Source organism: Denticeps clupeoides, chromosome 13, assembly GCF_900700375.1.
Source record: "Denticeps clupeoides chromosome 13, fDenClu1.1, whole genome shotgun sequence".
NCBI classification, from domain to species: Eukaryota; Metazoa; Chordata; class Actinopteri; order Clupeiformes; family Denticipitidae; genus Denticeps; species Denticeps clupeoides.
Genome location: NC_041719.1, coordinates 10,677,172 through 10,702,337, shown reverse-complemented (window position 1 = coordinate 10,702,337; position 25,166 = coordinate 10,677,172). Strand labels below are relative to the sequence as shown.

Sequence of the window (25,166 nt, the reverse complement as noted above, 5' to 3'; positions counted from 1 at the left end):
TGGTGTTGTGGACCTTTTTGAATCAGGGAGAAGCAGATCATCCAACCTCCACAGGTTGAGGGAGAAGAACCATCTCCAGCCACCTCAGACCAGGATGTCGCTCCTGGTCCTGGTCCTGGTCCTGATCCTGATCCTGATCCTGGTCCTGATCCTGGTCCTGGTCCTGGTCCCGGTCCTGGTCCTGGTCCCGGTCCCGATCCCGATCCTGCTCCTGTCGGAGTAAAGCGACACGGGCGGGGAGGATGGGCGTCCCCGCGGCGCGCTCCTGACCACACCTCCAGACCGAGGCGGGCGAGAGTCCAGAGGAGACGCAGCTGCCGCCGCGCACCTGCCGCCGGGATGGAGCCCCGCTTTATAACGCCGCGAGACGCGGGACCGGGATTTTAGGACGATGTGTAAATTATTTGTTATCACGCGACAGCGACGGGGAACCCCGGGAGAGCGGCGACGCGGCGCAGGTAAAGGCAGGAAGCGGCCGGCGACGCCGCGCACGGCGGTAACTTTGCCTCGGTTGTTCCGCGACTTCGGCCAGGTGGACGCCGACTCGGCGCCCGACCCGCGGCGACGTGGAGCGAGAAGCGTCCAGAGGACGGACGCGCGCACGCGGTCCCGTTTCACCGAGAAACGCGCGCTCCCGACGCCCGCCCGCCGCGAGTGCAATTTCGCGATCGGTCGGCAGCGAAAAGCCGCAGACGCCACGGCCGTAACCTTTGAGCTCCGGGCATCGATCTCGCACGGCTGTCGTTTTTCAGGAAGCACATGAAACAAATTCGCAGGCGCGCCGTGCACGACGCATGCAAACGTTGTCGTAAAAAAAAAAAATCACTCACACACGCAGTTGTGGTGCAGAAGTGGTGTGTTGTACAACATGCGACATGGCAACATGCACCAGCAACACACCACAGCGCCTTGTCCCTGTAAATACTTACAGTCAGTAGTGACAGGGACGGTCCCCTCCCAGGAGACGCTGAGGGTTAAGTGTCTTTCTCTGGTAGCAAGTGGGATTTGAACCCGGGTCTTCTGGTTCATAGGCGAGTGTGTTACCCACTAGGCTACTACCACCCCAATGTAAATATGTGGCGCAGCACTTGAGGGCCTGATCCTGTAGTTGCATCGCGTGGAGCTTGATCCCGACACAAGGCGAGGGCCCTACGCGACCCCGCAGTGTTTGGGTACGCTGTCTTTTTTTAATAAAAAATGTTCATTTGGGATGTTTTGCATGTAAGTGTCGGTAGGCCAGGTGTGTACAGGAAGTGAGGTCAGCGCTGGACGGCCGGGAGAGGACCGACGGGAACTGCCGGGGGGTAAGCGGCTCTCCTTCTGTCAGCGGCCCCGGAGCCGGAGGGGTGCGCGCCGCTAATTGGGGGTTTAATCAGCAGCTGTACTCGGCGCGGCTGTTCCTGGGCCACGGCCGCCAGGACGAAGGAGGGGGTCGGAGAGCAAGAGTTTCGCTCTTTTCAGGAACGCCAGGGACCCTCCGGGAACATGTTAATTCCCGCTCACTCACCGACGTACGGATTCTTCCCCTCTCAGGCTGCTCGGCACGTAGCTGCCCGCCGTTGGAATGAGATTGGGTTCGTGGGGTGGGAGCGGATGCAAGAGAAGAGGGGCTCCTGAAGCAGAACGGAGGGGATCGGGGGTGGAGGGCGTCGGCAGTGTTAGGTTAGGTACGGGGAAGGGGACGCTGAAGAGGAACTGACCGGGTCTCTGCAGCACAGTCGCCACGCAGGAGGGGAGAGCAGATGAGACCGGGATTCTGAACTTGAAGTGATTGTCATTGTGATACACAGCAGCACAGCACACGGTGCACACAGTGAAATGTGCCCTCTGCATTTATCCCATCACCCTTGGTGAGCAGTGGGCAGCCATGACAGGCGCCCGGGGAGCAGTGTGTGGGGACGGTGCTTTGCTCAGTGGCACCTTGGCGGATCGGGATTCGAACCGGCAACCTTCTGATTACGGGGCCGCTTCCTTAACCGCTAGGCCACCGCTGCCCCAGGATGTTTTGTGCACTCGCTGATACGGGTGGATTAGACTCGCAGGGAGGGGAACGGCGAGCACCGTGGTGGGAAACGCTTATCAACCCCACTGCACGCCGCGCGGCGTAATTGGCTCATTCGGGGGATTCGACGCAACGTCGTTAGTTGCCATCGAGATGCGCGTTGAGGTGGCGTAAGTGCGTCGCCGTTTGATGGCAACGTACAGAGTGTGTGCCGCCTGCTGATTAGCTGTTTGTGCGAGTGCCGTAAGCGGCACCCTGCATGTTGATACGGGTTTCACCTCTGTGCGCACCTGACGCTCAAGCACCCAATGGCTGTACACTTGTTCATTAAACACACACACACACACACACACACACGTGTTGATGTATTTAAACCTCTTTCAATTCACCAGAGGAAAAAAAAATCAGCCGCTAATTGTGTCCTTTGCCACAATCCTGTGACTACGTGTCGAGTCATTTTTTTTCTTTTCAAGTAGAGTAATTAATAACGTGAATTATAATTATAAATTATAATGGAGGTTGTGGAGTTGAGTTAAATGTTGTTACCCACTGATGTGGTGACCATTTGACCAAAATGTTACTTCAGTTATCCATTGAAAACACAATAATTGATACATTGAAGAAACGTGACTAAAGTTATATCTAGTAGTAGCGTTTATAAAGTTGTATGTAGTAGTAGTGCCGGTCCGCGTTGATGCTGCTCATTTTTATAAGAACCATATTAGTTGTGTAAAGCATTGTGAAATGTAATCATTTGTGACGTAGCTCTATGTAGGTAATAAATATAGTTATTGTTTACACAAAATATGCAATGAAAACTCAGTTCAAATCGTTAACTCACATCTACCTCAATATTATAGCCTAGTTTGATGCTTTATGCTTGTTTATGTTATTCTTACTTAACATAAGGCTTTTTTTAACGTCAGTCACTATGTTTCTGTTCTATGTAGCTCCCGTATTAGTAAGATAATAATAAATATAGTTATTGTTTACACTAAATATGCAATGAAAACTCAATTCAAATCATTAACTTACATCTACCTCAATATTATAGCCTAGTTTGATGCTTTATGCTTGTTTAAGTTATTCTTACTTAACATAAGCACTTATTGGCTTTTTTTAACGTCAGTCACTATGTTTCTGTTCTATGTAGCTCCCGTATTAGTAAGATTTCAGTCTCAGAATGATAAAGAGGTGTTCTCTGTGGTGCTGATTCATGGTTTGGCATAATGACGCATTCTTGCTCATCATAATGATACACTTTTGTCATGTTGGACTGTTTTTCGCACATTGAATTTTTATAATATGGCGATTCCACGGTGTCCTATGCACCAGGTGAAGTGATATGTTCATGGTGTTAATTCTACTGTCTTCTGTCCCAGTTGGAGGTTGGGAGTCAGGCCGGTGTGATATGGGCACGCTCAGACGGGACTGGCCTGACAGAGGATGTGGAAACGTTGGGGTCAGCTGCCGCATGGTAACAGCGACCGGACGGCCCTTCTGAATCCCTCGCATTGATGGCCATTCATCTCTTTCTGAATAATGCACATTCACGCCCCCTCCACTCTCTCTCTTCCACCAGTAGAATATTGTCCCGGCCCTTCATCGCACCCGGTGCCCCATGGTGCTTGGCACAGCAAGCTGTTTGAAGCCACTGTGCCAGACCTGATGCCTCTGGTCTACAGGGGATTGTCATTAAAAGGAAGAGGAAAAAGATTCTTCTGCAACCTGTAACTGCACTTTTTTTTTTTTTTAAAGGTTTTTTGTCTGTGCCAGTAGGGAATAATGTTGACACGTCTAAATCTATGGAAACCTCATCCGTTCTGTTTTTTTTTTTTTTTCTTGGCCTCACAGGTCACTATGAATAATTGAACGGGAAAGAGAGCTTCTGCCTGATGGGGACGCTCAGCGTTTAAAGGCCTTGTCGTTTTGTCTGCTTGGAGCCGGGTTGCAACGGGGCTGCAGGCCGGTGCTGGACTCAGTAAGACGACCGAGGCCACGCCACCGCGCCTTCAGGTCTGACATTTTGAACCACTCAAAGTCTCGGGCCTCGGGTCTCTCTCTGAGCTCATTTGCATGAAGTCCCTCCCGAAAAAAAAAACCTCGGGACGACAAAATAAAACACTGATGAATCGTGAGAGGCTTTTATTTTTTCCGAAGGTCGGCTGAAAGAGAGCTGTAAAAATGTGCAGCATAAAGGGGAAAAAAATCAAACAGCTGAGCAGAATCTTTGTGTCACGGTGAACTTGCACAAGAAAGCCTGATCCGAGTAGATAGAACTGATGAGCATCTTTTTATGATCATTTGAGGTGTCTCCTGACAGCGCAATCATAGGCTACGCTTCCGCTTTTATCCCTTTTTGCTCCTTTTGGAATACAAGGGCTGCAGAACAAGGAACATCAATGATGTCAGAGATGTTCTGTAAGATAAAGTGGGGGGAAAAAAAGACAAAGACTCCGTGTTCGTCCCCTGATTGTCAAGTAGCAGCAGACACGGTATGAGATTGTGTGGGGTTTTTATTTTTTATTTTTTTAAACTCACGTCACCTCAATTACTGTATTCTATTTCCGGCTGTGGGGCATTGCTGACAAATCCGCAGGGACCTAATTATAAATGTGTCACAAACACTTAAGACACATGTAATGACACTGACTTACACGCTGGAACAATAACCGAATCTGCGCGGACGTTACGTGGGCGGCGCTAAGAGACACCCAAATACCAAACCTGCTTCGGTGTGCATAAAGCCGAGCAGGTTATCGCATTGCTCTCATATATCCCCGCCTAATGAACACTGTGCAGCTTTCTTCTCTTTTTTTTTTTTTTTTGTTTGCATGGAGGGCTGGAATTCCTGCCAGGAAATGGTCTGCTGACTGCTGTTGTAAAGGCGCTGACAGGATTGTAAAGACAAGCTGTCGGAGCAGCAACCTTGAGGGTCGTCCGGACCCCGGGGACGGTCCGTTGAGCTTGTGGCGAGGATGAGGCTCTCCGCATTCCCCACAACTGTGGTGAGATGAAGGCGGTGTCGCGATACGGGCCTTTCATTTTTTTGAGGAAGGCGCTGGATTTGTAACCAGTGTTTATTGGTGTCTGTAGCCACAAGTCACACGTTAAACCAGCGCAAGGGTTGGCGGCCCCAAGACAAGTTTTTTTTTTTTTGCTCATGTTCGTGGATGACTTTGCATAGCTCTGTCTGACTTCCTCTAGAACTTTTCACGCATTTACGAGTACCAGACGCTTCATGCAATTAATTTGTGGGAACTGCATTTACATTTACATTGCATTCGGCAGAGGCCCTCATCCAGAGCGACCCGCGTAAGTGCTTTGAAGTCTCTGTCAGTGAATACATTCTGAAAGTGGTTCACACCAACCCCACGAACACCACCAGCCAGTCGGTGCAGCAGAACTTTTTAATATGTAGAATAGATTCTGCCATTGCAAATCAAACTGCCAAAAGAGGGGGGGGGTCTACAGGCTACGTGGGTCATTCCGCCACCTAGGTGAATTCTTTTATTCTACTGATGTTGATATGATATTACGGAGGCTTATCATCTGAACAGACACAGAGTTGTGTGAGCGTCCGTGTTTCTATTCTGCCTGGTCTTATTTGAAGACGCTTGTTAGTTTAATGTCAGAAGTGTCTGATTACGTATTGGGACATTATGAGATTGTAAGATAAGAAGTAAGAGAGCAAAGTTTACGGAATCTGAGAATCTGCTGGATGCTGGCCAATCAGATGATCCGGAATATCCAATGCAATTTCTATATCAGCCTGGGGTTCGAACCCCACCTAGAGATCAACAGTGGTTCTATTGCAGCAACATCCAACGTTAGGCACACAGTGAGGAAATGTGCTGTGTTACACGGAATACATTATGAAAAATAACTACGCTACTCTACACAAAGCGAGTCTATGAATGTGTGGGTTTTATTATCTCATCTCATTCAAGATCTTCAGGGCAAGCTGGATTTTATTTCTTTCTTTCATTTTTTGATGCTAATTTACTGTTTTAGCTAATGTGGACCCTTGGTTTGGACCCTTGATTGGTACCCTTGGTCCAGTTTGCTTTTCCTGTGTGAAAATGCACCAGTAGATGAATGCACGTGGAGCAGATGATCACATGTCTACGGTCTGTTCCCTCACAGGTCTGAACGACGGAGGCAGACGGCGCGTTCAATCGTATAGTCGCCTCAGTCTTTCAGCAATTGTGGCTGGTCTGTGGGCAGAATGTCGGAGCTGGAAGACTACCCCCCTCCACGGGGCTACCTGCCTCCCGACCCTGCACGCATCCAGCAGAGTCTCCTGGAGGAGCAGGTGGAGTTATGGTGGTTCCGGGAGCCTCGGAAGTCCCTGTTGTGCTATTGTGCTTCGGTAGTCTTGATCCTGGGCTGTGGACTGGGCGGCGTGGGCCTCCTGTCCACCACCACCAGCGTGTCCAGCGAATGGCGGCTGGGCGTGGGCACGGCCCTCTGCCTTCTGGCGCTGGCCGTCCTCCTCAAGCAGCTGCTCAGCTCGGCCGTCCAGGACATGAACTGCGTGCGCAGCCGGCGACGCATCGAGCTCCTCAAGAGCGGTGGCCTTTCAGACCTGCTGGTGGTCCTGCTCACTGGCCTCTCCCTCGTCACCTGCGGGGCCGTGCTCCTCAAGGTGGCCCTGGCAAACCACATGCCCAAACCGGGCCAGGCCCTCAACGACATGTTCATCTCTGGAGTGGTGCTGCTGGCCGGAGGCGGCACCACAGTGCTGGCTGTAGCTCTGTACTCCCTGGTGGTCTTCCTCATAAACAGAACTGATCCTGAGCAGAGACTGAGGGACAGGGGGGTGGGGGTCTTTACCATTTCTGGACGGATGCGGGAGACCAGGAGAGAGACGGCCTCTAGTCTGGCTCAACTCATTTGAACTTCATTTAAGCCTTGACCACCTCCTGCTCTGCAGGAGATTTGCTCTACAGACGCAACGTTTCAGTTACATCAAATGGCTGTTCTGGGAACAAGAGAGACTGGCTTGCTGGATGTAGCGGGGAAAGCTGCACCCCTGATAATGCAGGGGACTTACATCTACCCATGCATTACATCTTATTTGCACTGGGGAAAAAAAAACTAGAACAATTCATATTATAGCTGGTAGCTGTAATAAATTACACATGCACGGGACAGCAAGGCCAAATGAACAATCCAAAGGATTCCATGGGAAACGGACCTTGGTAAAGAGAAATTTGCCACTTTTTCACACCATGGCCTTTAGCTCCATTTTGGACTGTAATGAATTCCGCCACGTCTGTCCTTCATGCTTCTATTTATTTGATTCAAGGAGAGAATAAGGGGAATCGGAGAGGGGATTTTTGTCTGACATTTAATGATCGACTATTTGAATGTTCCATTTTGGACAGTATGAATGACAGTTGAGATCAGCAACAAAGCATCTGTTTAATATCAATAAAACATTTAATTCACAGTTAATTTTATTTTCTTAATAATTTTCTTAAATTGCTGATATCAATATCAATTAATCATGATTCTTGAAAACTATGTTCCTTGTATGAATTAACAGTAGTTTGCAATCATGGACCCCAGCATTATAATTTTGCATTCTAAGAGAATTCCTCAAAAATGTATTCCTATTAGCATTTGTTAATGTATTCGTGGGTTAGCCTATGATCATTAGTAAATCAGTACTATAATTCATCATCTCGTCTGCCTTTTATGGATACATTTGCCTACCTCTGTTTTCATGTGGACGTAATTTTCTACTTACCTGCTGTTTTTATATTCTATAAAAGGTTGGAACTTTGTGTGTATGAATTGTCTCAAATTTTAGAATGTTAGAAATGGTAAGCTGAACCATTTTTTCCTGAGAAAAAAACCTGAAATATGAATAGAGAACAGCAGCTGAACAGTCCAAAGCTAGATGTGTGTTGGATTAAATGGCGAGACAGAGAGAGACAGATTTATTTTAAAAATAAATGTGTTTTGCCGAACATCCACCCATCTACCTTTATGGCCATGCTTTTATCTCATGCTCGTGCTTGTGAAAAGTGTTCAAAGGACAGATATGACATTTCACGGGGTCAGAGGTACCCAAACCGGCAGTGCTAGGCGATGTCAGTTCCCACGATTCACAGCCTGGTTATTGTGCCCCAGCCAGCGTCCATCATCATGTAACAATGACCCTCTGTGTGATCCATTGTCAGCGGCCACATGCAGCTCTTGATAAGAAAAGCTGCTGGTTCCTTATTCTACTCACATGTACATTCAGATGAAAATTCAAATGAGTTTTACGTTGTTGCTTTCCATCTTGATGTTCCACCATGATGAGTACATTAAGCATCTTCTGTTGTATCAGAAGAAGAACGTTTCTGAAGCCAAAGAAGACTGTTTGTCAGATTGTTTCATATTCTGGGTGAGTATGTATTAATCGGGAACGGCGTCAGCATCCAATCAGGCAGCAGTCAGAGTGTAAACAAGCATCTGAATCCAATCAGTTGCCTAAAATAATGTAGAATGAAGAGAAGCCTGACTGACTAATTTCATTTTCATAAAATAAAATAAGAACCATTCAATATTTTTTCTACATTTGCCAAGTTGTTAATAGCATAGTATTTTATTAAATAAAAGAAAGCATATCAAAAACACGTATCTAAAAGTTTGCATCATCCTGGAATAAAAATTGTTATGACTCTATTGCCATGTATTGCATAAGTTGTGGCTTCATAAATACAAATACTGGTGCCTCAGCAGTAAAGGCCCGGATATTCCGCTGGTAAGAAGCATCAATTGCACGCAGTGTGAAAACATTTTCATCATAGCCATAACCCCCGGGGACCGTTAAACGACTCAAAGGCTCACTTCATCTGCATTCATCTTATCAAAATGTCACGAAACGTCAACCTAAACTTGTGTACAGGCCAGTCCCTGAATTCAGCGGCCACACAGAAACAAATACAAGAAAGCAGGAAGTGCAATTCACGTAGCATCTGACTTCAAGAAGAGGAGCGGATGTTTTCGTAGGGAAAAAACAATGAGGCAATGCACCGTTAATAGCTCTCACAGGAGAGGGAGGCTGTTCCGTGGTAAATGGCTGTAAAATAGACAGTGCCCGTTTACTCGCTGCTTATGAACCACTCGGTCTGTGCAAAGCAAGAAAGATCAGACAGATGATTTTCGTGGTTTGTTTGCCAGGAGGTAGATCTAGCTGCTGAAGTCATTCTGGTTTGTTCAAACAAGAAACATACAATGATATTCGCATTTTACTTCCGTGAGTAACTGTGTCGGACATATAAAGATCCGGCCTTCGACGCTGATGACGGTGATACAAAACCACGGTGGCACAAATATAGTGTTACACCCCTGTCCTGACGAAGTTAGGCCTTATTAATCATTGATCTTGGGCTCTTGGTGTTGCTTTCATTGGTTGAGAGATAAGGCTCGCCACTCTCAGAGTAATAAAACCATATACAGTAACCGGATTCCGCATTCAGACAGAGTGATCAGCTCAGACCTGCAGCATATCAGCGAACATAGGAACACATACATCGAAAAACAAGAGCTACAGAAACATATTCAAAATCCCTTATCACCTTTACAGCTTTGTTTGTGGTGTCTGGCTGAGAAGTGTCCGCTGGAGGGTTAAGGCGTGGGTAAAGCTATAAATTAAAACTGCCCTCTGGCTAAGGAGGGGAGGACAGAGGGTGGCGTGCTGCGCTAAAGGGAGCAGAGCGGCGCCAGGACATTCTTTTCTCGCCCGTCACCCGTCGCTGACTGCCACTGAAGCAGAATGGTCCACTCATCCCATTCGCTCCTAGTTTGTTCGCAGCTGGTAGTCTGTGTGGGCGAAAGGTAATAGGTAAGGGTTCAGAAATAGAGACTGGGGCTATTTTAGGTACTGCTGTAGTAATGTTACATTGATGGACTGTGAAAGGCATTATCCAAATGTCAGTAGTGAAACTATACATATGTATTTCATATAAATACTTTTGTGCACCTACTTACTTATATTAGTGTAGTTATAGTACTTAAATCTACTAGATGAAGACTGAAAAGAGAGAGACTACATCAAGGGCTGAGATACATTTAACCAAATTTACAAGAAAGCAAAAAAAAAAAACATATTTTCAATTTTCAAACACATGCATGACTGCATTTACATTACTACATTTTTGCTGTTTTCTATATTTCTACATCTTAAAACACTTGAAACGTTTAAGCACCAACAGCTTCTTTGTAAAAGTGCTTTCAATTATATTCACTTTGCAATATAACTAATGATCTAATCTGTATATAGCCAATTTTGTAATATCTATTCTTTAACAGGTTCCACTGTGCATTTTTATGTCATATATAGGCTTTGAGTACTAGGATTTAATTTACAAAATCTAAATTTTATTTTATGTCCTTTATTCCCGCCAAAGAAGAAGAGCTACCAAACTGTTTTGGGGTATTTTATTCTATGCTTCTCATGTAGTCTTGAACATTTTCCGTGAATGTTTCATAACCCTAAACAAACATTAGACATGCATATGTTTCCATGCACAATTTAGTCATCCATTAACCATCGGAATATTGTCACTGTCCCAGTACACAAGCACAAGTGCTGTGAAAGGTGCTGATTTGCATGTTGGAATTGAACTTTTCCAGTTGACCTATTACATCACAGACCATAAACAGCAGCGTAACGATTTAGCTGGTGGCAATTTCCTGGTTTGTAAATGAGATGCATGCTATCCCTTGTGGTTAACGGGATCAAATATTTGTGTCCAGTTAAACACACACATGCAGGTGTGGCTTAACTACCAGTCGCATCATCTGGGCGTGTTACTCCAACTTTTTGGTTTCAGTTTGAAACAGTCCTACTGATTTCATGTCATGTCATGTTATGTACTTTAAAAGTCCAGGATAAATATGATTATGAGTGCGTGGAGCATGTCAGGATAACCTTGGACTGGGAAATAAAAGGGCCGGGGGTCACTTTGCTCCCTTTTCACATCTCGGTGAAACACTGACAGACTCACCTCCACTTTGTGTGATGTAGCGCACCCATGGCAGGGCCTGGTAGCCACTCTTCTCAATGATTTTGAGGTACCGCACCTTGTTTTTCAAAACACACACAGAAGATGGTGATTTATGGGACACTAGATTTAGCCGATTTAAAAAGGCATTGAAAAATGTACAAGAGTTGTGCATATGATGCTATTATAACTCACTTGGATGCCAGACACAGTGAAGTAGGGGATCTCAAAGTTGACAGTGATGGGTCTCTTTGCCTCTTGCTCATCACTTTCCACGCTGGGAAGCCCAAAGTGAGCCCTCATTACGTACTCTTTCCCTCCCTTGTGAAGTACAGAGAGAGAGAAAGAAGGAGAGATATACAAGATTCACAATTATTTCACAACACAGAAAACAAGACCAACAGGAAAGTCAGGAAACTACTGACAACATAAGTTGATAAGCTGCCCATTCCCAAAGACCTTCTACTTATTTGAGAAAAAAATAAAAATGATCACTCCGTAGCAGAGGAATAGGCATCAATAGGAAAAGCTGCACTCATGCAAAACCTGGCCATCACGAATCCTGCTTGGTAGGATTTTGTATTTCGGCTTCTGAAATTCAACAGGAAGTGACAGGAGCACCACGGCACACAGTTCCGCCTTCACCACACATTTGCTGCATGGCCTCCGCAGCCAAAGATGCACTTAACGTGCTGAAGCTGGAAACCACAGGAGGAGAATGTGCTTTGCGGCAGGCCGGGGAATTACATTCTGAATATTCCTATATGAAGAAGGGGACGGAATTAATTCCTCTCGGCAGGAGTCGAAATGGCGTGTCGGTCCATCTTCATTTCAGACCAGCATTGTGGGCTCAGCGCCACCACGCCTCTGCATGTTAAGAACTTGCTGTTAAATTCTGCCATCTATGCGAGTCAGTTCCTATGAGAAAAGTACTGGTTTAGCACCCTCTGTGGAAAATGAATGATGTGTGACAGAACGGCATATTTTCATATTCATGCAAATATTTAAAGATGGAAATTTCCCTTGTGCATGTGTCAAAATACAACCTTTATGTGTTTAAGGGTAGAAATTGTGCATTTTTAAAAAAAGAATATATATTTCTTTACCATTTCAAATAAACAGAGAGAGACAAAGATGTATAAATGACTGTGGTGGAAATTAAATTTTTTATCCCCTATGGAGGCAAATAATTTCTACAGCCGTGTGTTTCACTTTTGTGTCACTTTTACTATGATCACCAAGTATACAAATTCTAAATAATGGTCTAAGAACAGTGTTTCATACCGTATGATGGAAAATCAAGTAAATTACAGGAATATACAAAAATATGAATGAAAATCATCTGTTATGTATATGTAAATAAATGTTAATAAATGTGTTTTGTTTTTCTTATTTCTTCCAGGGACACTAAATATATCACAGCTGAAGAATCACCCATAAATGAGGTAAGAATTAATTATGCATGGCACTTTGTAATCACTGCTATTTCAAAGCAGACAAAACACTCACAGGAAAGGATTTGATGTTCCACTCAACCGCGTTCTTCTCTGGAACCCACTTAGCGCTGCCTGTAGTGGTCTTGAATTTAGGAGAGTCGGCATCACTTGGCACAGGCACCAGGATGGACACGTTGTTGGCAGTGGAGCGACTTTTGAACTGACTGCGAGCCTGATGAACCCACAAGACGTCAAGACGACAGCACAAAACAACACAGACATTAAGTGAAACATGACAGACATGACAGGGACTGACAAAGACCCCCAAAATTCATGAGATCTGAAGCCAAATGCACCAAGAACGTGTCTAATGCAGTCACGCATTATTCAAACCGACTTAGTGTAATTCCTGTAGATGTGCATGGAATTATAATGACAGTTATGGCATATGAACAACATTTCATACTATGGGTGCAGAATGATGTGCAGAATGGGTTTTAATGTAGCTGCCGGAACCCATCCTGGGACACTGGGTGCAGGGCCGGGACTCACACACATCATTCACCTCACGCACTCAAACCTAGGGACAATTCAGAGTCACCTATTCACCTAGCGTGCATGCCTTTGGAAGGGCGGGAGGAAACCTGAGAACCCAGAGGAAACCCGCGATAAACACGGAGAGAGCATGTGAACGAGAGCCGATGTGAGCCGCAACACCGCACGGATGTCGACGATCGCATTTTAGGTTGAATTGGGGAAGGGGCAGGATGAGAGCGAAGAGGTGAGGAGATGTCTCACGGGTCGAGGTGGAGAAGGAGCCGAGTCGACGAATGCCAATCAATGACAGAGCGGCTGGCAGTGGCCATCTTGCCAATTTATAGGAGTCACGTTACCTCATCTCCGTGTTGCTCCCGGTCACATGGATGGAATCATGTGACAGCAGCACAGCACACGGTGACACAACGAAATGTGTCCTCTGCTTTTAACCATCACCCTTGGTGAGCAGTGGGCAGCCATGACAGGCAAACTGAATTCCACAGAATAACAATATAGTTCTGATTGGCAGAAAGGCACAGAAGAAAGTGCTGATCTCTGTCCACTGTGCTTTACCGCCAGTACGTTATGCTTGCCAGAAACAGAAACCTATGCACGAGTAGCAGTGTGTGTCCCATACCTTTACCAGGATCTCCACACGACTGTGAGAGAACCTCTCTATCACGCTTTCGATCCAGAAGAGTGGCTTCACCTGTCAGGACAAAGGGCATGAATGATGGAGGGAAAGGTGGCATAAAACTACTTCAATGGTTTCCAGCCCCTCAGACCATGATGTCTTTACATCTACAGAAACACCAAATTGTTTCTACAGATGTTACATAATTGTATTATAATGTTGATCACTAAAGCAAAGTAAATTAACATGGTGAATTTCCAAAGCCACAAATATTTGCGGAGGAACTGCATGAATTTTGAGCGCATGACACTCAGCACCTCATAAACAACGGACAGGAGGAATTATGACAGAAGATTTAAAACATCAGGGATGATTTACAGCTGTAGTGTGCTGGTGATCACAGTAAGGGCCACTGCTCAACTATTGCCCATAAATAAAAGATATCAGTGAGGGGGGACGGGGATGAGACGGCTGTGATAAACGCGACTACAGCTTAAAAATAGATATATTTACTCTGAGCAGCTGTCACTCAGAACATTTATAGAAACATCATACACTAGGCAAGTTTTATATACATATTTTATTGAAATTGGACTGATAATAAGATACAGATTTATAGACAGACAGACAGACAGACAGACAGATAGATAGATACCGTGGTGTTCAGGCGGTAAGACATGAGCTCTGACTCGCCATCAGGGGGAATGAAGGAGATGGTTCGATCGTTTTCGAACCGCGAGAGCCGCACGCACTGATGAAACTTCACATCCTCCAACTCCACCGCCTTACTTTTCTCTCCTGTATAACATCAAACAAACAAACTAAAATTGCTAGGGCTGCCAAAGGCTGGCCAGTACTGAATTTAACTCTCTGTCTCCCTGAATTTTCTTATTCTCTATTCTCTTTTGCAGAGAACGTCTGACTTCATGGTGAATGGTGAAAAAAATCTGAAAACACTGTAATAACCTCAAAGGAGGTTATTATAAACACTGTAATAATTATTATAAACACTGTAATAGGATAATAACGAACAGACGTTCATGAACCTCAACCAGTTTGAGTGGGTGACCTATGTGTGTGTGATAAAGGTGTGTTTGCACTGTGCGTTTATGTGTCTGTGACATTTTGCTGAGAAAGAGAAGAGGTCTCTGATAGAGCGAGACCATGTGATCATCATCAGAGAGCACAGCCAGGTCTCCCCCCAGCAGGCAAAGCTCTTTGGGGATCTGCTTTTAGCAGCGGGAATGAGACGCCTCATAATGACATCAGTGGCAGAGCCAAAAGGTCAGACAGGAAAGACCCTTCCAGCTCCCTGATTGGCTACCCAGGGACCTGGGTATGGCTGAGGTGACCGACATCAGGGACAGCCCTGCTTCAGCAAACAGTAATATCTAACAATCAGCAGCTGACCCTGGTATCAAGATTCCACTTGCTGGCTCCTGTCTCTAATCAGTGATGCACTTTTTTTATTCTAGCAACGGATCACTCATTCTACACAGCAATGCCTCGTTGCGACAATTACACATCCCATCCACAAGAGGGCAGTGTTTCATGTGTCCAAAGTTGAGATAATTGTATTATTTGTGCTTTACTGTTAGGTAATTAATACATTGTCTGTGGCTCCGCCAACCCAGCCCATTCAGAGACAGACTAACTAAATGCCCTACCGAGGGGCAGTTTCCTGCGCACAATGCCGAACGTGAGTAAATAAAGGGAGCAGGAGGAGGAGGAGGAGGAGGAGGGCTTGCTTTACTCACGGCCGGTGATCTCAAACAGCACTTTGTCATTGAGGCCCAGCCGCAGCTCTGGCATGCCAGAGAGCACCACTTTGAGTTTGATGCAGCCCAGGATCTCGCTGCGCAGGACGCTGCCCGTGGCGCTCACCTGGGACAAGACAGAAACTGCAGGGCTTAGTCAACTGGAAAGCGCTCGGCCTGCATGGCTCTGAGGAAAAATGAGCTCGCGGCATGAGAAAAATTGCTAAGCAATTACTGAGGATCTGAAAGGGCTGAGTAAGTCAGAAGAAAGAACAACGCTGCACATGTGTTGCAAAACAGCCATTTATAGGCAGCATGGGAGAAGGAAAATGTACAATTTTTGGCGCAAATACATGAGCGTCCTCTTAATCAGCTTGTGCATTTGGGTCCTAACCCTGCAGAAAGTAATTACCTCATTACAGGAGGGAGTGTCAGCCTGTGAGGGTGGGGACCGGGGTGGGAGGGGGGCAATGAATAAAAGGAAATCGTATTGTTGTTGTTTCTTTTTTGCAGTTTCAATTCGTGGAAGCTGGGGAAAGTTGTTTCTGGAACCCTTCTCTCGCGTTTCAGGTTCATTGTGTGTGTTTGGAGGCATTTATTCCTGTCGGGGGGAGGGGCCAGTGACGTTAAAAGCTGCTGTAAACGTGGAACTAAATCATCAATTAATTAATATACAGTACAGGCCAAAGGTTTGGACACACCTTCTAATTCAATGTGTTTTCTTTATTTCCATGACCATTTACATTGGTAGATTCTCACTGAAGGCATGAAAACTATGAATGAACACATGTGGAGTTATGTACTTAACAAAAAGTGGAGACCTGGCCTCCACAGTCACCGGACCTGAACCCAATCCAGATGGTTTGGGGTGAGCTGGACCGCAGAGGGCAAAGGGGCCAACAAGTGCTAAACACCTCTGGGAACTCCTTCAAGACTGTTGGAAAACCATTTCAGGTGACGACCTCAGGTGACGACCTCAGTAATCAGAGCAAAGGGCAGCAAAGAAACTATGAAACTAGAATATAAAACATGTTTTCAGTTATTTCACCTTTTTTGTTAAGTACATAACTCCACATGTGTTCATTCATAGTTTTGATGCCTTCAGTGAGACTCTACCAACGTAAACACATTGAATGACTAGGTGGGTCCAAACTTTTGGCCTGTACTATATATGGCACTAAACAAGCAAAAAAATACAAACCAGTAAATTGACGGATTCGATCACATCCATGAAGACCTCGTTCTTCCTGTATTTGATGCCTTCTGACCTCCAGGACACTGCATTAGTGACTGTGGCAGGGGGCCGAGGAGCTCCCACCTCCAGTTTATGTGCCTGCTGTGTGATGTATCTAAGACGATGAAAGATAAGCAACGAATTATAAAAACATGCTCAAAAAAAGTGTAATTTCATGCTTTGCTGAATGAGTTTTCAGATTCAAATTAAAAGGTATTTTTTGCCGAAGATCTGCATGAATGATCTCATGTTTAAAATGATAAAGTGACTGTCGCCAAAGTCGGACAAAGCTTTAGAGAGGAAAACATCTGACCCAGAGGTCCAGCACCATCTGGCAGGTAAAAAAAAAAAGAAACAATGAAGCTAATAAGCCATCTGTAATACATGAGTTCATGCCCCACTTCCATTCCCAACACTAACCCGCACAACAAATACGGAACTTCCACTCAAAATCCACCTGGGCTGGTTATTCCAGTTCATGAGATCACTGCAGTGGTAGAGACTGGCGTGTAAAGGCTGGAGGAAAACGGAGGTGAAGGGGACGTAGGTGTGTGGCGCGGCAGTACTGTTTTAAGTACTGAAAGGAGCGGGTTTAAATGCCATAGAGATGGGAAAGTAGGGTGCAAGGGAGCTGTCAGTCATGCCCTACTTGCTCCTCCCATTTTAAACTAGGTCAAACATCCCTTGAAAGTGCTTCTGTACGGATCAATCCACCGGTCCATCCTTGTTTGCCTCTGTTTATTTTGCTGAAATCCAGAGGGCATGAATGCTGTGACATTAGCGAACATTAACCGCGCATTTCTCTTATATTCAGGGATAACAAATGAGTAAACAGAAATAAGGCCACGGCGGATATCGCTAAAGCACACTGGCCTTAACGCTCCCCTAAAATAACGAATGCCATTGTTTTCTCTGTGGTTTAAATTGTGATTTTTGAAGTTCTAAAAGTCCCTGACGTTAGCATCTGCCAAGTTCGGCGCTGAAAAAAGTTTTTGAGAATAGTTCCTCTGGTTAATTTACCGCGCGGCTCCCTGGCGTCTCGCGTGGTCGCAGGTGCTTATGGGGCTGGCAGATAACAAAGCAGGGGACGGGTGAAAGGGAAACAATTGGGTGGCACACGCGTCTCATAAATGCTAATGAAAGCATCTGCCTGCGAGAAGACGCGTTTGCATTAGCATGAAAATGAAGGGCGGACGTGCTTAGGCCTCGCCTCTCATCGCTGTTGTGCCAATCTGCCTGGCACAAAGAAGACCAGGTGGGGGAGATAGGGGGACATTGTGCTGGTCAACGGAATACTGAATCTGTGCAAAATAGACAGTAGACGCCGGGCCGGAAAAATGTCTTGAGCAAAGAGGAGATTTTTTTTGTTGTTGTTGTGTGTCTTCATGATATATTAACGTCTTGTGCCTCACATACATTTCAATTTAATACACAGTACAGGCCAAAAGTTTGGACACACGTTCTCATTCAATGTGTTTTCTTTATTTTCATGACCATTTACATTGGAAGATTCTCACTGAAGGCATCAAAACTATGAATGAACACAAGTGGAGTTATGTACTTAACAAAAAGTGGAGACCTGGCCTCCACAGTCACCGGACCTGAACCCAATCCAGATGGTTTGGGGTGAGCCGGACCGCAGAGTGAAGGCAAAGGGGCCAACAAGTGCTAAACACCTCTGGGAACTCCTTCAAGACTGTTTCAGGTGACGACCTCTTGAAGCTCATCGAGAGAAAGCCAAGAGTGTGTAAAGCAGTAATCAGAGTAAAGGTGGTTATTTTGAAGAAACTATAATATAAAACATGTTTTCAGTTACTTCACCTTTTTTGTTAAGTACATAACTCCACATGTGTTCATTCATAGTTTTCATGCCTTCAGTGAGACTCTACCAATGTAAATGGTCATGAAAATCAAGAAAACACATATATAATATAATAAGAAGGTGCGTCCAAACCTTTGGCCTGTACTGTACATTTTAATATCCACATCACTGCTAAGGAATAATCAGCGAGTGAGTATGTGAACTAATGTGAACTATTATAATGCTTGCAAATTATGACACTGTGGCATTGCTATAGACCTATATTTAAGTGACAGCAATATAAGCATAAAAATGTGTAAATGGGGTATTCGGTGCACATAAATATGATTGAACAGCATTTTTGTGATATTTACTTCTTTGTGTTGGCACACAGTTAATCTGTCAATCTGAATCTCATACGTAAAACATTACTTACTACTATTTTTAAAATGCCTGTACAATTTAAATTATTGGCCCAAGGATTAAGCTCTCACATGTGCTACTTCGTCATTCTTAGACTATTTAAACCCCCTCCTGTCAATGCAGTCATGATCTCGGTTATGGTCGTCCCGGCACACTGTCCACTATCTAACCAAACACGCTGCCAGATCATGAGCACCTTAATTTAAGCATTCTGATTGGCGACCTAGTGAGTCTGCAATGGTGAACTGGTGAACTCACTCCTGCAGGATCTTGCTCTCAGTAGTCTGGGGGAAGCCAAAGTCCATGACCTCATCCAACAGCTCATACACCGTCACAAAGTTGTCACGGACGCTCTCTTCCTCCAGCTCTTTGAAATACTCTTTAAAAACCTAAAGACAACAGGCGACATCACATCCGTCGTCAGCCAATGTAGTCAGAAAGAACCAATAGACAAAACGGTACTGTAGTTCCATTGTGGATTTGGAAGACCACACCCACCTCCACTATTTTAAAAAGGAATGAATACACAAGGGCTGCATTTGAGTTCTTCTTAGTGATGGCCACCACTGAACAGTGGCTGTTAAGGCAACTATCAGATATAAATATATAATGTGCTGGGGAGAAAATAGTGATTATTTATAACAATATTAGTTTTGACAATGTGTACATACTGGATTAAATAAACATGTGACTCTTTATAGCCATTTCATATGTTTTAAGAAAATTGAATTTGGGAGTTTAAAGGGTGAAAGATTATATGACGTGGGACAGAAAGGCCCACTGTATTTTTTTTGTTAACATCATAGATGGACTCATTTACAGCATGTTTTCGTCCATATTTTGCTTCTGTACTTGTATAATCTAAAAGAAGAGTGTGGGTCAATCTGTCTGTGTCATGATTCGGTCCGGAAGGGGTTACTCCGTTCCGGGATCCGGACCGGAGTTTCACGTTTGCCATGTGTAATGTTCCCTAATCTTTTTCACCTGTGTCGACTGTATAAAGCTGCCCTGTTTGTTTCTGTTTGCAGTCGGGTCTTTGTTGTGTTACACGTTCACATGTTACCAGATGTCGCTGTCCTGTTCTGCACAAATTAAACCCCGGTTTCGTGACGTTGTGCGAATGCGTCCAACAATGGACTCTTCTCTCTGCTGCGATCAGGGAAGTGCTTTTGCTCCCTGCAGTCCAACACAGAGAGAATGAGGAGGAGCTTCTTCCCGCAGGCTATCCGAGCTCTCAACAACAACACTACATAGAACTCCTTTACACTCCAGCACTTTCACTTTCAATCACTCTGGACTCTTTGCACAAAATCACCTTGCTTTTTCATTGTCCTTATTCATTGTCTTTCACTCATTTGCACACCTTCATTTACATTTCATTTACATTTACATTTCACCCTACCTGTTACACATATTTAATGTTAAAGACGTAAAAGTGGAATATTTGGTTATGTTTGCAATATTTGCATACTGGTCTTCACTGTATACTTGCAACATTTGCAATACTGTGGTCTATAGCAGTCGCAAAAAGCATTTCACTGCATATCATACCGTGTATGACTATGTATGTGACAAATAAAATTTGAATTTGAATTCTTCTTCGTCATCTATTCTCATCGTCTCCGTCGACCTGCCTCGTCATACCACCATGGTTGTGACAGTCTGAGCCTTACATCACTTTGGATCATATGGACATTACAGTGAGGAATGAAGGTGAAAAGAAATCAATGTTAAATTGCTAGGAGCAGATGAACTGGAGGATACAGTAGATGTTGCTGTGCTTGACCCAGAGGAAATGGGTTGACCCACGGGTGACAACTGGTGATAATTCGGCTTCTTCTTCTCTTTTCATAAGAATGGGCATGAAGTGGTCGATCTCACCCATGTCAATATCCCCCATGTAGTTCCGAAATATCAGCACCTGCGGGAGTAAAAGAAGTGCATATATTGAAGGACGTACTTATTAAACACGTTATTTATATAACAACAGTGTCCATGACACCGCACAAGAACATGGTGCAACATGTACCCAGGAGAGGATGGGCTGATTACAACAGCCTCTTAGCAAACCAACTGCACTGCACCACAGAGCTAATGAATCGGAGCCCATATTACAGCCAAAAAAAATAGAAAAGCTAAAAAAACGAATAGGAAATGACAGGAAAAAATAGGAAGACAAACGAACTCGAACAGTCACTGGCTGACTTCACATATTCATTATTTACAGATGAAAAATCTTTAGCATTTGGTTCAAAGTCAAATTAATCAAATGCTATAAGGACTATTTAAAAGAACAAAAACACAACAGTAACAACACTACAGTCCACTAGTTAATAGGGTGGTAGTAGCCTAGTGGGTGACACACTAGGCTTCTGAACCAGAAGACCACAAAGTCACAGGTTCAAACCCCACTTAATACCATTAGTAAGACACAGGCTGGCCCTGTAACTACTGAAGTCACCCTGATGAATGCCATTCATTCAATTTAATTGTACTAGGTAAGTTACATTATACATTATATTATTCAAATGATACCCTGTACAAGGAAAGATGGGGTGAGGGGGTTGAATTATTATGATGATTCCCACCACCCTGGATCTTATTTCATAATTTGGATTATATATGTGTTCTTTCCTTCATCTTTCCTTTGCCAGCTGTTGTTTGACCTGCATTACCCTAGCTTAGTCCTGGCATTCCGACCTTCTGTAGTCTCAAGACCTTTATTTTTCTCATTTCCAGTTTCCATTATTTCCATTTCCATGCATTATATTTTGTTCCACTTGTGATGGTGTCCACTTGTGCAGTGACAATTAGATAAAGTTAAGATTGTGAACCAGGTAAACAGTGTGTTTTTTCTTCCAAATTAGATACTAAAACAGAATACATATAAGCATCCCAATATTTTAAACATGATTTTAACATGAGCCAGAACAATAAACCTGAGAATGACTGAGGAGCCACCACGTATCTACTGCGGTGTGCTGTGAGAAAAGCATTCATCAGCAGTTCACGGTGTCCAGGGCGTCTCAGAGGGTATTTCATTCGTCTTTGGCCTACTTCACTCATGCACACATTATCTGGCGGAGTCATCAAGTAATCCTTTACAATGCAAAAATAATCTATCCACTTTTCTTCAGGAGGGAAGAACCGGTTTGACTCATCATGCACTACATTGCTGTTTTGAAGATGGCAAGGTGATCCTTCCATGAGTTTCATTCTATACATGCTTAGGATTTCTCCGCATTTTAAATAAATTGCCTGCTGCTTTGCTTTCACCCGCTGTGTAAGTAATCGCCCGTCATTGCACGTCTTTTTTTATGAATAATTAATTCTGGTTAATTAGCTCTGGTTAAGTTACACCGACAGTGACGTAGCTGCACCTGTTGCGTGAGGCCCCGCCCTCCCTCCCCATTCATTACGGCGGATGCCTGCCACATATTGAAATACGAATCATACCGATTCATAATGTCTGGAAACTTTTCAGGTTTCATTTGAAGGACACGTCCCGTCCTGATATCATGCCGGAACACTCTCGCGCGCCCGAGGTCTTGATTCCTCCAGTTTTCTTTCACAGATTCCACAAATCCCAATGTTTCACATGCACCTGTTGAGAGGGAGCTGTTCTCCGTCTCTTTATCCCGGCGCGATGACTGCGCGTTCACACTGCGGCCAGCGGTGTTAGTTTTCTCACGAACCGGGGCTCCTACCTTGCCCTTCTGGTCCAGAATGAAGATCGCCGACGCCGACATCTTGACGCGTAATTTTCTCCGACTGCGCACGACCTACGTTACGACCTTTTTTTTTGTATCTATGTTTTATTGTAGGAAGAATAACCCGCGCCCTCTCCCCATCCTCTTCCCGTTCTTCCGGGTCCGAGGCGCTCGACCAGTAGAGCAGCTTTCGAAAGAAATACGAATCCACTCTATTGGTCGTCCTTTACACGTGTAAAAAATAACAATAATAAAAACCGACCCACCTGAAAATATACCTATCCATACATCTATTTATTCAGATCTAGAAATTATTACACTCTTTAACATTTGCTTCACTTTTCTGGTCTAGTACACTATGTATATCAGGTGTACTGATACAATAAATTACCAGTGCACCTCTTTTTTTTAAAAAACTTATTTAAATGAAACTTTAAATGCCATATGTATTTAGGTAGGATGCAATGGATGCATAATTTTAATTACGTATGCTCAAACCAACGATTTCAATTGCCAATGCATGTGGAAAACCTTTGTGAACAGGGCAGACGTTTTTTGACGTTTTAAAACTGTATATGTAGTAGTAAAATGTATTATTATTTTAAGAGATTTACGAAAAACATCCGTCGTTACGGCCCCAGTCCGCTGGGGGGCGCTATACGCGCTTTTGCTACAGGGTCGCACGTTGAGCCGGAAGTAAATAGCCAGGTCGGGGCAGCGCACGCTTGTCGGAGCGCGAATGTTCGGTTTTGCGGGCCCCTCGTTGGTGCTTTTAGTTTAATGTCCGAAGCCCGGAATTGCCGATCGTGGAGAATAGTTGACGGGCTCCGTTACAGCGACCGCAGCAAGTAAGTTCTTCGTCGCCCCAGCGCAGTTAGCCCGCGGTGTCGTCCGCGCCACGCGTTCATTCATTAAACCCTCACAAAACTTCGCGCGTTGTTAACTTTCGCTCTTATTAGTTATTAATCATAACAAACGAGAGCGTTGTACGGCGCGACGTTAAGATGCTCAGTTGATAAAAGGATTCGCGACAATTTCCTATTGTATTTTTTTATATAAATATTATTTCATCAGTAATTACCGTGTAATTAGTCCAAGGCTGGCATGGCAGGAATTCTTTTTGAGGACATTTTTGACGTGAAAGACATAGACCCTGATGGGAAGAAATTTGACAGAGGTAAGCGCCGTTATTGTCCTTTTAAAGCTTTTATGGTAATCATATCTTTTCATATTTTCATCTATATATATGTGTGTGGATATATATATCATATTTTTAGTATCCCGCCTTCACTGTGAAAGTGAATCTTTCAAAATGGACCTCATACTTGATGTCAACATTCAGATTTACCCCGTGGACCTAGGTAAGTGGACAAGCGGGTGTTTTTATATGTACAGTGTTCATGTTTAATGCTTTTTCCTCAACAGGGGACAAGTTCAGATTGGTGATAGCCAGCACTTTGTATGAAGATGGCACTCCAGATGATGGAGAGTACAATCCCCAAGATGATCGACCCTCCAGGTGCGTTTGTAACATAATGTATTATCTCTCTCGCACATCTAGTACATCGTACTTGAGCTCTAAAGTCTTTTTTTTCTTTAGGGCAGATCAATTTGACTACGTAATGTACGGCAAAGTGTACAGAATTGAGGGAGATGAAACATCCACAGAAGCAGCTACACGACTGTGAGTTATGTTTTTGTGTATTAAGTCAACTACATGAGTCTGGTTTTTGTGTCCGTATGTTTGTTTAATTTGCATAACGTATGAATAATTATGTGAAATAATTATATTATTGTCATAAATTGTAATGATGTGAATATGCTGACATAAAATGCACTAATGTAGTAATTTGTATGTGATATCAATAATACTAATACTATTTAACATATTATTAATGTTTTTTTGTTTTTTTTTTTCCCCAATTCAGCTCCGCCTATGTTTCCTACGGTGGCCTGCTGATGAGGTTACAAGGCGATGCCAACAACTTGCATGGATTTGAAGTGGACTCAAGAGTCTACCTCCTCATGAAAAAACTTGCCTTCTAACTCGTGTCTTTAAAAGCCTTTTCCTGATTCTTTGCTCTCAGTGTAGTCAATGGTATTTATTCCCTTGGAGGAAATGTTATTCCTTTGTTTATGGTTTCCTTGAAGAATAAATATGATACGATGTAATAATCTTACTAGTTGCTGTAAATAAAACTGCTTTTATAAGTTTTGAAATTTTAAGACTGCTGACTCTTGCCTGAATGCTTAAATATTACAGTTACATGCATCTACATTAAATGCACGAAGTCAGCCATAGAACACTAATGTTAATTAAATTAATGTTGGTGTATTGACTGAATTGTTGGCTCCCTTTTAAATAATTGTGAGCCAACTTTGTCATTCATTATCATGGGGGAAAATGTGGGGAGAGTACTCAAACACAAGCAGTCAAAGTCCACTTTATTATCATCTCATTATATACAGGTACACAGAGAGACAAGATTGCGAAGGTTTGGAGAGTCACAGTATCCAAAAAGACATAGTGCAAATGGAATAACAGGACATTGTCCACTGTCCCATAAAATAGTTCAGGTCAAACCAGGCATACAATATGACCGCAGATGAGTGTGTGGATAGAGTGA

General features: G+C 44.1%; 3 protein-coding genes across 7 annotated transcripts; 2 read left to right on the top strand and 1 right to left on the bottom strand.

The window, feature by feature from the left end:
- Positions 1 to 32: 32 nt before the first annotated feature.
- Positions 33 to 7,986, top strand: tmem125a (transmembrane protein 125a). 3 transcript variants are annotated; one of them, XM_029000099.1, is made up of 6 exons: positions 34 to 458; positions 3,385 to 3,479; positions 3,588 to 3,732; positions 3,857 to 4,018; positions 4,843 to 5,010; positions 6,149 to 7,986. In XM_029000099.1, exon 6 carries the CDS (start codon positions 6,231 to 6,233, stop codon positions 6,900 to 6,902), a length of 672 nt encoding a protein of 223 aa, XP_028855932.1. In that variant the 5' UTR covers positions 34 to 458; positions 3,385 to 3,479; positions 3,588 to 3,732; positions 3,857 to 4,018; positions 4,843 to 5,010; positions 6,149 to 6,230; the 3' UTR covers positions 6,903 to 7,986. The 3 variants fall into 3 exon arrangements, with proteins under 3 accessions (XP_028855931.1, XP_028855932.1, XP_028855930.1); XM_029000097.1 differs by having other exon boundaries at positions 3,585 to 3,732; XM_029000098.1 differs by lacking the exon at positions 4,843 to 5,010 and having other exon boundaries at positions 33 to 458; positions 3,585 to 3,732.
- On the bottom strand, positions 7,938 to 22,724 carry ap1m3 (adaptor related protein complex 1 subunit mu 3). The gene is made up of 12 exons (XM_029000096.1): positions 22,537 to 22,724; positions 20,594 to 20,750; positions 19,328 to 19,395; positions 19,088 to 19,218; positions 16,573 to 16,720; positions 15,372 to 15,498; positions 14,270 to 14,412; positions 13,618 to 13,689; positions 12,517 to 12,675; positions 11,203 to 11,328; positions 11,011 to 11,086; positions 7,938 to 9,823 (listed from the first exon to the last, which is right to left on the bottom strand). The coding sequence occupies exons 1-12, from the start codon at positions 22,576 to 22,578 to the stop codon at positions 9,801 to 9,803; spliced, it is 1,272 nt and encodes a 423-aa protein (XP_028855929.1). The 5' UTR covers positions 22,579 to 22,724; the 3' UTR covers positions 7,938 to 9,800.
- polr2h (RNA polymerase II, I and III subunit H) lies at positions 21,997 to 24,765 on the top strand. 3 transcript variants are annotated; one of them, XM_029000103.1, is made up of 6 exons: positions 21,997 to 22,112; positions 23,632 to 23,716; positions 23,817 to 23,900; positions 23,965 to 24,058; positions 24,140 to 24,223; positions 24,468 to 24,765. In XM_029000103.1, exons 2-6 carry the CDS (start codon positions 23,644 to 23,646, stop codon positions 24,583 to 24,585), a joined length of 453 nt encoding a protein of 150 aa, XP_028855936.1. In that variant the 5' UTR covers positions 21,997 to 22,112; positions 23,632 to 23,643; the 3' UTR covers positions 24,586 to 24,765. The 3 variants fall into 3 exon arrangements, with proteins under 3 accessions (XP_028855936.1, XP_028855935.1, XP_028855934.1); XM_029000102.1 differs by lacking the exon at positions 21,997 to 22,112 and adding an exon at positions 22,823 to 23,387; XM_029000101.1 differs by lacking the exon at positions 21,997 to 22,112 and adding an exon at positions 22,823 to 23,387 and having other exon boundaries at positions 23,614 to 23,716.
- Positions 24,766 to 25,166: the final 401 nt, after the last annotated feature.